Genomic DNA, 13320 nt, shown 5'->3' on the forward strand with positions numbered 1-13320 from the left:
CACAGGCTGTTTCTATGGAGGAGGAGACGTTCTGTGGAGATGGCACCTCTTGGTTGTGGATCAGTGGATGAGAATCTTTATGACAAGACTGGGAACTAGAAGAGGTAGAAGCTAGAGTAGCATGCTCCTTTATTATCATTGAAGGATTTAAAAATGCAAACATCTTTTCTTCATACCTTAGTTTGTAGTAGTAATGTTGGATGACCCTTTGAAAAGCCCATAGGTTTGCTCTCATAGAGCACTTTGGCACAGCTGGGCTTTTAAGGACATGATTAGCCCCAGGGATGGATTTGAGTGTAGGGTACGTGATCTCCAAACAGCCTGTCATACTTGTGTTTGTGCTCACTGAATCCAGGGCCTTCTGGCCTGCTGCCCTGAAGCCAGGTGGTTCAGCAGGACTGCTCAAGAGTTGGCCACTGTAGCAGAGTGCTCTCAAGGATCCCTGTAGCTTTGCTCCCATGGAGTTGTCCTGCTAAGCTATAGCAGTGCAGTGCTGCTCTGCTGAGAGAGGAGCACGATGCACAGTTGTCTCTGGGCCTCAGAAGTTACTTAGTTCTGAGTTACAATTCCCAATATAATGACTTAATCTGTCACATGTAGCACAAAATGGCAAGTTACCATAAATATTACTGCCACAGTGTCTTTTAGGTTTGCGCTAATCCCCATCATTCTGTTGTCACATCTCCCAGCAGGCATGAGCAGCTAGTTCTGGTTGTCTTGTGCAGCTGATCTGGTCTTTTTCTGAAGCCTGAGAAACTTTGGTCTTAGTGGTCTGTAACTGGAATTCCTTTGGAATGCACCACTCAGGAGGAGACAATTCAAGTCAAATTAACATCAACCTTGAACAGATATACATATAACCTGTTTCAGGGTTGACCTAGTTGATAGGTACCTGTTAGGAGTAACGTTCACGTGGAAGGTTGCAAAGGAGAACAGGGTTACGTCACAATATTAAGAATTAGCTCTGATGAACGTGTTTGAAGATTGTCATGTGTTTCATGTCAATGTTCCCAGGACTGTCTTATGTTACTCTTATTACAAATGAGAGCGATAAGACCTCAAGAGCATGTTGCTATTCTTGGAAACAAAGATTTCTTTTGAGGAGACTGTTTCCTGTCTTTGCAGCCAGGAAAAGAAAAACATTTGACAAGGCTTTTTGCAAATTGAGCTGAGAAAATTGAGGAAAAAATAATGTTCTCTAATTTCCATCTCTGGTATGCGTAATCACTGGCCATTATTTCAGGAATCACTTGTAACAAAAATGGAGATAGAGCTTGAATTGGAGGAGGAAGTACTACATTGCTAGGGCCGTGTTTATATTGACTATCAATACGAGCTGAGTGTGTCAAAGGTAACTATTTTCAGTGTGTTACATTATCTAGAAAACAGAAAAGAGAATGAAGCAGCCTTGTTGCGTATCTCTTTGAAAGTTCTTAAATAGGATGTTGTCAAATGATCCATCTGCTATGCATATAAATTAACTAAGATTATTTTTATGACTATTTCTAATATAAACGGACTGTAGATGTGCAAATCTTAAGTTTAACCATGCAATCAATTGCCGTTTACTTCCTTAACAAAAATAAGGCTGCCTTGTTACAGCCTTTCTAAAATGTGTCACGGTTAGTTTTCAATACAGCATAACCAGCCTAGTGGTCCTAAAATGCTTTTAACTACACCTTGCTTTTCTACTGCTCCTCTCAAAATGTCAGTAAGAAGATAAGAGGCATCCTCTAACAAGCTGTTGTTTGCTCTCTGAGCTGGGTGGCTATGTAAACGCTCCTGCTTAGCAAAGTAGTTTTGCAAAAATACCCCACTGCTACTTATTGCAATAGTGCTGGCAGTAACAGGTGCTGTATTGTAGGTTGCTTGCTCGCTGCTCCCAGCGTTTTGATCAACATGGGTGAAATCTGAGCCTAACAAAAGTCAATGAGAGTTTTGTCTTTGCGCAGCAGCCAGGATTTCTCCCCAGCTGTCACAAACCCAGTCAGCATGGTAATGAGGGGAGCACATGGACTGGTATGACTTGGATTTAAACCGGAAAAAACTCATGCATACAGTGTGTTTTGATGTGGAGTTCTTGCTCTTCCTAAAACTGTTCTTCTTTTGCTGTAGCTGAGTATCCCTTGAGCTGGGAGTTTTTAGAATATAATGAATGCTTTTTAAAAGGTTGATCTAATCCACAGTCTTCATATAAGCAACTTAATACTGTGTTGAAAAATCTCTCAAGTCTTAACAACTCTCAGGAGATCACCTAAAATCTAGATTATTGGGTCTTATGCTGTGAGTGTAGAATGGATGGAGACATCCAGTCAGGACAGGGCCAGTTATGGATTGTTCGGAGCGCCCTGCGACAGCCTGGCTGCGTTGGGCTGTGACACACAGGAGAAAAGGACAGTCGTGGTTGTGTACCCAGTGTGGTTTGATTTTGGGCAATGCTGCTATGTTTTAAGCTACTTAGTAGGTCTAACGCTTGGATAAAATATTTTTCAGGGAAATCTTAAAGTTGGCATGGTGATTGCTAGCCTAAGACTCCAAAATATAGATTAAAAGGTGATTTAGCGAGGTGGAGTGATGAACACTAATAAAAACAAAACTTTCGCTTTACTGTGTTTTAAATGATTCAAATGCTGTGGATATGGCTGAGAAGTCTGGAGGAAATCATGGCACGTGAACAACCAACACTGCTGCTGCAAATGTCTTACTGGCACGCTTGAAGTGTGATTCATTAATTCGGTATCTCACTTGTAATCTGAGTTTTTTAAATAGAAAGCCGGATTAGGGTGCATTAGTTTGGGCATTCAGTTTGGGGGGGTAGGGGGGAGTGATCTATTGTATCAACTACTCTAAATTCATCACTGTGTGCTGCTGAAATGTGTGTGACTAATTAAGAATGGTAGTTTTCCATGTGATTTGCTAAATCGTTTGTCATGTTCCCATTTGCTGAATCATCAGGTATAGAACAACAAATTATTTCATTCGATTTAAAAAAATTTTCTTTAAATTAGAACTTGTATCTTGAAGCCTTATCAAGGAAGAGTTGATCTTATTTTTGCTAGTTTTGGGGGGTGGAGGGGACACGACACACAAGCTAAAAGGCATTTGCTGTTTAAGAAGATTGTAAAGTAAAGGAAATGAGTTTGCAGAAGTTGAAGATAGTACAGGGTTTGAGGAAACTGGAGGCTTCCTGTATGACTTTGAGCAGATCACTAAACCATACTGTCTTGATTTTCTTACCTATGAAATGGAGGCAGTGAAGAAATATAGAGACTTGGAATGTCCCGCTTAGTTGCTTTATGTAAAAATGAATTTTTGAAAGGCAAAAATCATCCTTTGAGGGCAAAAGATTTGCAAAAGCAAAAGTGCTCTCAATACATATTTCATCTGTTATCACATGTAGCTTTATCTCTCATAACAAGGGTATATATGGGGTAACACAACAAAAATCGGTTGTAAATATATTTAGAAAATGGTTGAACTAAAAAAGGAAATATTGTGTTGAAGTCTCCAAAATGTGATACACCTGTATTTATCAGACTGTCACTCAACATTGGTTCCTCAGTTTCACTATTTGGTCATCCTCAGTAATGCCCATTTCACATCTCAGTGCTCCACTTCTGTAAAAGAGCTTCTCAGAAAGCCCCAGGAAAATGTAGTAAAACCTGAACAAGATGCAGCCGTACTGCTCAGGCTTACTGCTTCTCTCTTATGTACTTCCAGCAGCTTATAGAGCTTATTTTACAGAGAAGGCAAATTTGGAAATAACAGGGATGGCTTGTGGAAAATTAAAATTACATTATTGATTAACTACAAAGCGGTTTAAAAATACGAGCTCAGGGTAGGCCTGTTATCTGATATGCTTTTGATTCTGAGTTCATCCTTCAGCCCCTATATACAACTGTGTTCTGTTAAATTAACCTGGCATGTTGTTTTCCTAAGGTTTATGGGTCATTGACAGTATTAGGTTTCATGCAGGCCAGCTGCTCCCAAATTAAGTCCCTTCCTAGACTCCAGCAAAGTTGGAGCCAGGGCAGAGGGGAGCACACAGACAAAGGCTGGTGGAGGCAGGAAATGCAGTATGAAGGCAGCCAAGTAATTTTACTTGCGGCCTCACTGTTAAGATTTTCACAAATTCCATGCTCGTTAGGAAAATGTTGAAAAATGTAGTGTTAAATTACAATTGTTCCTTGGGACTTTTCTCCTAAACTCTAATTACAAAACCGAGTCTGAAATGAGGAGTGTTTCAAAGCCCCCTGGCAAGGAAGATGCAGTATCTGTCACGTGCAGAGTTGAAAGGAAATGGGGATCTACAAAAGGAACCGAAATCAACTTGGAGCCTTTCCCCACCACCCCAGCAGTTTTACAGTTATGTCTGGGGTTTTTTTAATGTCATAAAGTGGTGACTGAGTTTTTGGAGAAGCCTAGCGTGGTAGGCAGGGGTCTGAACTGCACAAGTCCCATCAAGGCTCATGGCAAAAGGCATCTCTCCCGAGTCACAGTAGTGCAAGGCCATCAGCTGCGCTCCCTCCGACCCTTCGATGGCCAGCTGCTGCACGCTCTCCCTCCGCAGTAGGCAGGAGCAGACTCAAGAGCTGAGCACGGCACGTGCCCAGGATTGAAAGCATTACTGTCATGGTGCCTCTCTTCTCCGCTTTGAGAATTTTTGTGCAGAGATAAGCACTATCCAGAAAATTAAAGCTATAGAGTGCCCCTATGCCCAACTACAGGTGAGCATCCTTCCTTAAACGGCCGGTGTTTGGGGCTACAGGTAATAGTATCCGGAACACTCAGAATAGTGCGGTGTTCTTTCTGTTCTTGCAGACGAGTTGCAGGCTGTTGTTATTTTTAAGGCAATACAAGTCTATTGGACGTGGCGTGACGGAGAATTGTAGTTTCAGGGCTTTTTACTGGTGTGTGTGGTGGGGCCAGAAAGGCAGCTAGGAAATGCCACTAGCGCGTTTACTCCAGAAACCTGCTTCTCTGACAGAAGGAAAATACCAGTTGCTTTAGTGGAAGATGCAGGAAACCAAGTAGCTGCCAATTATAAAGTGCTTGCAGGCACATTTTTTCTAACTTTGGCAGTTTGTGGCAGGCTACGGTTCCAAAGTTGGAGCTTTTCTGCCCTAACAGACTGTTGATATCATGTTGCTTAAGATATATCTAATGTCTATTATGCCCGGTCCTGAGAGTGCATGAATTCTAGTGAGTAGCAGTGGGATTATCTGGCAATATGAAACCTTTGTTTTTCAAGTTTACCACATGAAACCATATCTGTATTTGAGTAAAATCATCCTAATTGCCAGTAAATAATACAGCAGAAAGGCATTTCTCTCATCTCTCCCATGTTTGTATTTTGCTGTATTACTTATTTTACAAGGTGTTTTGTAAGGGGAGTAACCTCTTCTAGCAGTTAGCTGGGGGCTGTGCTAACATTCCTATTTAGAGCTGAGTCATTGACTTACGCAGTCATCTTGAATAAATTGCTTATCCTGAGGAAAAGTGAGGCATATGGAAGATAGAGGGGGTAACATCTAAAGGATATTAGATTCTCTGAAGAAGAGCATTGTGTAAGGATTGAGAAGGGTTGTTTAAACCAACGGCAATTAAGAGCCTTGCTCCAAAAAGTCTGTCACGAAGTTCCTTGTCATTGAGAATTTGGCTGACATCGCATATTTAAAACTTCTGTGGCACCTTAGTGTGTGCACACACTCACGCACCCATTGTCTGGGAGAGGAGGGTTTCTGGAGGAACCCAAAGAATTGAGTACCTCTCAAGAGAAATGAACAGCTGGCCTCCCACACGCAGCCAATAACTAGGAAGAAGAGGGTTTTATGCTGAGCCTGAATGAAAATCAGGACAAACATCAGTTGTTAGAATGTGCCAATCAAGGGCATCTTGGTAAATTGCATGTAGAGAGAAATTCTAATTTAGAGCTAGTGTTCAGTCAGTAACCAAAGAAATACTCTTCACATAAAAGTGCTTCAGATTTCGTGGTATGGAAAACCAATAATTATGAGATACAGCGAACAATACAAGGTAGAATTGCTAAAGGGATTAATTAGCCTTAGTCTAACTAACCACTATAATTGATGCAAATATACATCTGCAGCCTGCTGAGACATTAGATAGTCATCATACACCTGCTCAATTTAGCAGTGTTGCAGAACACAGCTGTCAGAATAATTTCTGTTTTTTTTTTTCTGGAACTCCTTGACCATAATTGATTGTTTCTTCTTTTGTTGTTCAAAATGTTTTATTTTTCTCCTTTCTTTTTCTAAACAGCACTTCCATGATGGCAGAAAGGCACAACAACATCTTGAAACTTGCTGGAAACAACTTGAAGCAGTAAGTGGAAACTTCCTCAGATGTGACATTTAAGTCATTTTTATAATGTTTTCATAGACATGGTTCCAAAAATTATATTTGTAAAAAGAAAGGGGTATGGATAAAAGCTATAAACATGGGATTTCTAAAACTCCGCTGCATTAAATACACTGGTAGACACATGAAAAAGTCTGTTTTAATAGTACATTTGGCTTTCTGTGGGATCTGTGTCTATCATGAGTAGCATTTCATTTGATATGACTTGAAAAGTGTGCCACGTGTCGCTGGAAATGTGGAGCCCCTAAGGGCCCTGTTCAGATATTCCACTGTAAGCCGAATAGCTTCATACTGTGTGAAGAAGTTGAACGGGGCCATCTCTTGAGTAAGGTGCTGTTTTGCAAAAGTATATACGTTAGAATTGTTGTTCATGTGATGAATGAAAAATGAGACAGTAAACAGTGGAGAGGATGAAGAAAGGGGACATCAGTAACCAAAAGTCCTACCTGCAAATGTATGAATTCTAGTAACTCCCTTGTTGCCCATTATAAAAATGAGGGAGTTAAGTGTTGGAAAGGAGTGATTCGGCCTACAGGAACAGAAGAGAGGCTAACAGGAAAAAAAAATTGAAATACTAGTGATCTTGGTAGAATCAAGCAGCCTGAAGAACGGAACAAAAAAATGTCTTTCTGGTAACTTGGTTCTTTGAAGTTCTTTAATATGGTAATTATTCCAGTGTAAACAAGTGAGTCCTAAACTGATCTGCTGTAACAACTGTCAGATTTTAGGGGCATGTACTGATTTTAGGTAGATTTTGATATCATGTTTATTTCCCATTAATGAAGGCTTCTATTTTTCTTTCCAGAGTAAAAGGCGGTTTGAACGTGATTGCAAAGAAGCTGATCGAGCACAGCAGTATTTTGAGAAAATGGATGCTGACATCAATGTTACAAAAGCAGATGTTGAAAAGGTAAGCCAGAGGTTGGAGAGGCTGTTTGTAAACATGAATGTGATAGGTTTAGTTCCTCAATCCTTTGGATAGGATAAACCCTCTGAGACTTAATGGCTTGCTTAAGTCAGTCTGTAGGCTAATTAAAATAGGGAGATTTCTGCACAGACCTATTTTTGCATAAAAATTCTAAACAGATACAGTCAGTTTTATTCAGTAAGGTGATATCTGAGTTTAGCATAGCTGACATAGCTCTAAATGAGCTTATGCAAAATCAGTTTAACACCCCACATTCTGTGGCAGTCAAGCTTGCGAGGGCTCCCTGAGGGGTGCCTGCAGCTAGCACACGTTGGTCACTCTGTGATCCAGGTAGAGCTAAACTTCCTGCCCTTTGAGCAACACTTTGCAGGTGTCCCAATGTCATTGGTCACAATGAAGTATTACTAAGATTGTCGTTCATGGTCCTAGGTTTACGGCAAGACAGCTTTTAATGTAATGCAGAATCCCGGAATCCATGCTTGTCTCAGATGGCACATAGCTTTTATTTTTATTTCTCAGTTGCAGTCTGGTTGCAGGGTCATTTGTGTCTTTTATGCATTCATATCCCCATTCAGATAAACTTTTGAACTGAGCCTTAATTTTAAATATACATTTCTGTTTCAGCATATCCATCTTAAAATATTTTCTCTTTAGTTTGATTTAGAATTGGATGTGCAGAAGGATGCTTAAAGTTTTAAATGTCCAAGTCCAGTAACATACCTGTAACTTAAGGAAGGAATAGAGAGGGAGAAAGCGTGTTTAAATTGCTTCTCTTTTTGGTGTCATGCATCTGCTCAGAAGATGCAGTAATGTAGATCAGAAACACTGTATTACAATGTCTTCCCTGAGTTTGATTCATATAGGGAGAAAATAGCCAGAGCACTTGAAAAGGTTTGTTTCTTTAAATGAAAGGGCAACAAAAAAAGCAATGGGGGGAAAAAAGCTGAAGTTTAAAATATACCAAACATTTTGTTGCAGGGACAAGAAAGGAAACTGAATTATAGGTAAGGGCTCTTTTCTAGTCCAAGATAGCCCTTGTAAAACATAGCTTTTGCTCCTCAAGAGGTCTGCTTCATTCTATTCTGAGTTAATTTGATCCTGGGAGACTATCAAATACAAATTTTTCTTTACATCTGTGGGATCTTAAGATGTTTCTGGTATGCTGAGCATCACGGCGGTTGCGTAGCAGATAGCATCAAGGATGCTATTAGAAATGAGGACAGTAAATGAAAAAGAAGCTGAGAAAATTTCCCCAAAGTGCTATTGCATATCAAAGGAAGAAAATACCTCTGTGGTCTTGTACTTTGCTTGGCTATTAGTTGTAAATTCACCATGCAGATTTGATCCTTTGTTGCCTTCTGGATTTGCCAGGGCACTTTACAGATGAATGCATGTATGGGGTTGTTAAAGATGTAACACCACATGTGGATTTTTTCTGACAGAGGAGGATCATCTCTGCTTTATCTGTATCAAGTGATATGAGAATACATTTTTTTCATAGATAAAATTAGGACTTGCCCTAGATTTTTTTCAAAGCTGAGGCCATGTCAAAGGGATACAGAGACATGACATTTGAAATAGAGGGCTGAAACTCCTTACTCCTACGGCCCTTCCAAGGCTGGCCTTTTCTGATCAGAGTGAAAGGCTATGTATTGGTGGTGTATCAATCTCGTAGCATTAGGGTAAATTCTGGGAAGCAATTCCTACCCCGATGCTCTTTCCCTGTATAGTGAAGCAGAGGGCCTTCCCCTCTAAATTCCTCTAGCTTTTTATTGTATGCATTTGTAAATAATTTATTGCAAAATGAGTCTCAGTGGTATCTTGAAAGAAAAAAAAAAAAATCCTTTGCAGTTATGCATGTTGGCTAATCTCAGGAGATGGCATTGGTTGACTTTCCAGTCAGTCAGCGGGGTAGATGGAGAAGGAAAAGGTTATCAAAACGAGTGGAATGTGAAATAATATTACTGAACAGAGAGAACAGTGTTTTCCAAGTGCATGTGTTAAAGTGGGTTCATCCATGTCAGGCTGTGAATAATGCCCTTTCTTCGCTTCCCTCTGCCCGTGTGACTGGGACCGCTCTTACATAACTCGCAAGTGCAAAATAAGATATTGTTTCACCAAGCGCTGCTGTTGGGGGCAGCTCTCGCCGACTCGCTCCAGGGAGATGCAGAAACTGCCCAACTTCAAATGAAGCAATATGATGACTTTTACCTCCTCCTCCTATTGCAGCGGTTCTGATTTCTCTTGCCCCTTATGGCTTGGCTGCTGCACTCCTACTCCCAAAAGCTCCCAGAAATCTGTCTGGCCAGGAAAGCAGACAACTTGGCTGTGTTCAGAGCCAATGCTATTCACTTTGGCGGAACAAGGTGCTCTTCAAGCAATGGGATCGGTTGCCCTCATTTCTTCGGCTTGAGATTGACACCTTGGCTACTTTAGCTTGTACCTGCAAATATGAGCAGACACTAGAGCTATATTTTGCATCATGCATTGTAGGGTAATGGAATTAAAGTTCTGCAGTGATCACAGTGACGCATGCAATCAAAAGAATATATAGCTGCAGTTCTTTAATGCACTTAATGCTAAGCTGTATGAGGCTCTGAAATGCTCGCATCTCTCAATCTTTTAGTCATTGTAGCCTTTGAAAACTGCAGCTGGAAACTCTGTGACAGAGCTGCTAGCTACCAGCACTTAACCATGGCCTTCCTTAAGGGATAACTCTGGGTATTACAGTTTGCTGGGATTAAGTAACCAGAATAGTGGTAGAGAAACAAATTAAGAGTTTTTCCTCCTTGTTTCTCCAGGACTGTTTCATGAAGAGCCTCAGGTGTGTCCTTAGAGGCAGGGCTGGATGTGCAGTATGGGTATCTTGCACCTAGGTCCAAAGTCCTTCTATAGGCCCAGCTCAGGTTCCATATGCAGGGGGCACATGCCTTCTGAGCACTTCTGTGGCCAGTATGGGCTCAATCATCTTTGCAGCTGGCCAGTCTGGCAGTTGATCTCAGAGAGAGCAGGGTGTTTAGCTTTGTTGCCTCCCATCTCCTTTTTTGGTGGTAGAAACATGGAGCAAAAGTCTGTGTTCAGTCTCTGCAATGGGCATGGTCTTTACACAGGAATCAAAGGAGAGTGGATTAGGGCCCCTGAGCTCCCTGCTTGCATTTGCAGTGAGCCTCTAAATTACCAGCAGCTGACATTTGCAGAGAGATGCTGAAGTGTCAACATGAAGTGTAGTTTGGCACAGAGGTTTTCTCAGGTCAGTTTAGCAAAGTCAGGGTGGGAAGTTTACTGCGTTGCAGAAAGCTGTACTGTGAAAATATCCTTATAAACAAAGTAAATGGTGCAACATGCTGATGCTCATACCGGGAAGCCTACAAGGTATCGCTGTAAGCTTTTGCTTCATTTGGATCACAGTGGGATGTGTGCTTTAAAGCAGTTCTCTTTCAAAAACCACAGTGGAGCTGCTTCAGTTTTTTGACCATTTGGGGAAATAGTCTCTGTCACCAGCGCAGAGCTGGTGTACATATAAGGAAGCGCTCTATTGTTTGTTCCTTCTCTTTAGAGCTGCAGTCACTAAAAAGCTGACATCTTTATGGGATAATGTGGTACCCAGTGGTGCCTTTGCAGACTTCTTGCAATAAAAACAAAAAAAAATTGGCTGGCTTTTCTAAAGGTTTATTTTCAAAGTAGACTTTTCAGAATCTGTTTTTGAAGAGGAAGTGGCTGAGGCCAACCATGGGAAGGGGGGAACGCTTCACCTCTTGATTTGCACAGCAGTTGACAGGGAAGGACAGTGGTTTGAGGTACTCGGTGTCAGGCAGGATCTGTCCCTTTGCTGAAGAGTAGCACAGTGGTATGTTGGCATCCTAGGTAATAATTTTGCCAGAAAACAAATTCGGCTTGGAGCAGTAAAAAAAATGAACTGTGTGTGAGTTCCCAGAACTGCTGTCCTGAAGCAGGGGCTCATCACCTTATTCTGATTTTTATTCCTATTATATTAGGAGGGTTCAACCTTGAGTGGTTTTGAGGTTAATGTAAATGTGTTGCGGATTTAGACAGTAGTTTAGTAGTAGTAAATTTAGAAGGCATAAAATGCAAATTTGACCGTAACTCTGGTAAGTCAAGAAGTTTCTGACACAGCTGAAAACACGGAGTGGGTATTTTGTTTTGCTGCTGGTTTTGGACTGGCTCATCTTTAGTAAGTTTTCAGCCTGCACTCAGAAAGGATGAGCTTGTATAAAGATTTTATTTGTATCCTTGACATTCAGACATCTTTTTGGGGCAGTGGGGTTTTCCTACTGAATTTGCTTTCTTACATGCTTTTGGCTGCTTGAGCTTATTGCAAGTCACTTCTCAGACTGTAATAAAAATTACTCCAAAATTATCCAAACTTGTATCCAAAATTATTATTACAGAATTATCATTCTATTCCTTCCTTTCTTCTCTGCCCAGTCCTATGTCATATCTAAAAACAACATAAATGAAAAAGTTGATGGTCCTATTCCTGTGCTGACTCTGGCACAGGAGTCTTAGATGTACCGGCCTTTTTTTGTGTGGGTTTTTGTTTGTTTTTTTTTAAATGGAGAAACTGAGGGAAGTAGAAGTAATCTCAAGTTTATCTAAATCTCCAGGAGCTTTCCCCAGTGCTCTGTGGCTTTCAGATCAGGTTATGTCCACTGTATCAGAGATTTTTGGAGTCCCAGAATAGCGTAAAGGCATAAAACCTTATAATACAATCACAATAATCATTAATAACATTAATTTTCTAGTCTGTAAATATAACTACAGAGAGATAATGATGTTTCATGCTTGACGTTTCATTTTATCTTCTCTTTCCTTATGCCATGTTCCCTGGGCACTCACCATCAATTTCAATGCGGTGTAAAGAGTCTGTATCTCCGTCGGTCCCCACAGAAGACATGTCCGTTTGCATTGCCTTGCGTAGTCACGAGCTGAATCACTGGCAACTCCTACTGAACATAGATGTAGAAATACTGCCACTTAGAAGGATTCTTGCAATGAGCTGATCTTCCTGCCTGTGCAAATGCAGTTTTGCTGTCAAGTGGTAAACTGCTTTTCCAGCCTGTAGGCTGCTGCGCTGCAGGACGCAAATCTCTTAATTAAGAATGTACGCATCCTTACAATGCAGGGTGCACCAAGCTATTTTCACTTTGGCTCTGGAGAAATCTGTGATCTGTGTTTCAGCACCATCCTGCATACACCACTTACAGCATGCTTTGTTGGAGCAGCAGTCAGGTCACAGCAGAGCCGGATGCAGTGTGCATCGCTGAAACCCCACAGCCAAACCATAGAGGAGCATCTCCAGCTCAGTGCTCTGTTGTTGCATCGTGCATCACTGAGGTTTTAGTCATTTCAGACTGTCAGCAGTAAACTCTGCAGCATAACCCGAGATTGCGGGTGCCTGCCTTCTGCAGACCATAACTACTTAATGGGCCTAAATTTTTAGGAGATGCTGAGTCATCTGCCCTGTGACCATGGGGCTTGTTGCACGTCCTTCTCCTGCCCACCTCGAGGCACCTGCTGGTATAATGAACTTCTCAGCATTTTGGAAAATGTAGTGCCGTGCAAAGGTAATGTTAGAAGGTGAACGAGTTCTATGGTGTTTGTGACATTAATACGGCAAATACTTATTGCAGTGAATAGTTCCAGAGGCTTTGCTTTTCTTATACTCTGATGTGAATTCACAAAGGCGCAGCAGCAGTGTCAGTGAAATACGCAGGCAAGGTGCGTAGGGCTCAGTCCTGAGCATAGTGCAAGAGGGCAAGAGTGCAAGAGTTAGATATGTGGTAGATATGTTGTCTGCAGGGTGGTGAGTTTTACATGCTTCAATTACGCAGTTGCTCTTCGTTTGCTCCACAGATGGAGCTGGCCAGACCCTTGTGTATCATTGCTTGTGATGTGCGTCAAATTTCCCATCAATACCAGTGCACTCTTCTCTTGGTAACATGATTTAAGGCCGTTAGATTCACACTAACGTTATTTCTCTGGGTTATACA

At 41.3% G+C, this 13320-nt stretch overlaps 1 protein-coding gene across 13 annotated transcripts in view; it reads left to right on the top strand.

The window, feature by feature from the left end:
* FNBP1 (formin binding protein 1) overlaps window positions 1-13320 on the top strand; it is a 103932-nt gene that overhangs the window by 46546 nt on the left and 44066 nt on the right. For all 13 annotated transcript variants that reach the window (XM_064468990.1, XM_064468987.1, XM_064468983.1 and 10 more), the window contains exons 5-6: window positions 6283-6345; window positions 7187-7291. In XM_064468990.1, the coding sequence (XP_064325060.1) occupies window positions 6283-6345; window positions 7187-7291 (168 nt within the window). The remainder of the gene's footprint in view (window positions 1-6282; window positions 6346-7186; window positions 7292-13320) is intronic.

This window comes from Phalacrocorax carbo, chromosome 18 (assembly GCF_963921805.1).
Source record: "Phalacrocorax carbo chromosome 18, bPhaCar2.1, whole genome shotgun sequence".
Taxonomy (NCBI): domain Eukaryota; kingdom Metazoa; phylum Chordata; class Aves; order Suliformes; family Phalacrocoracidae; genus Phalacrocorax; species Phalacrocorax carbo.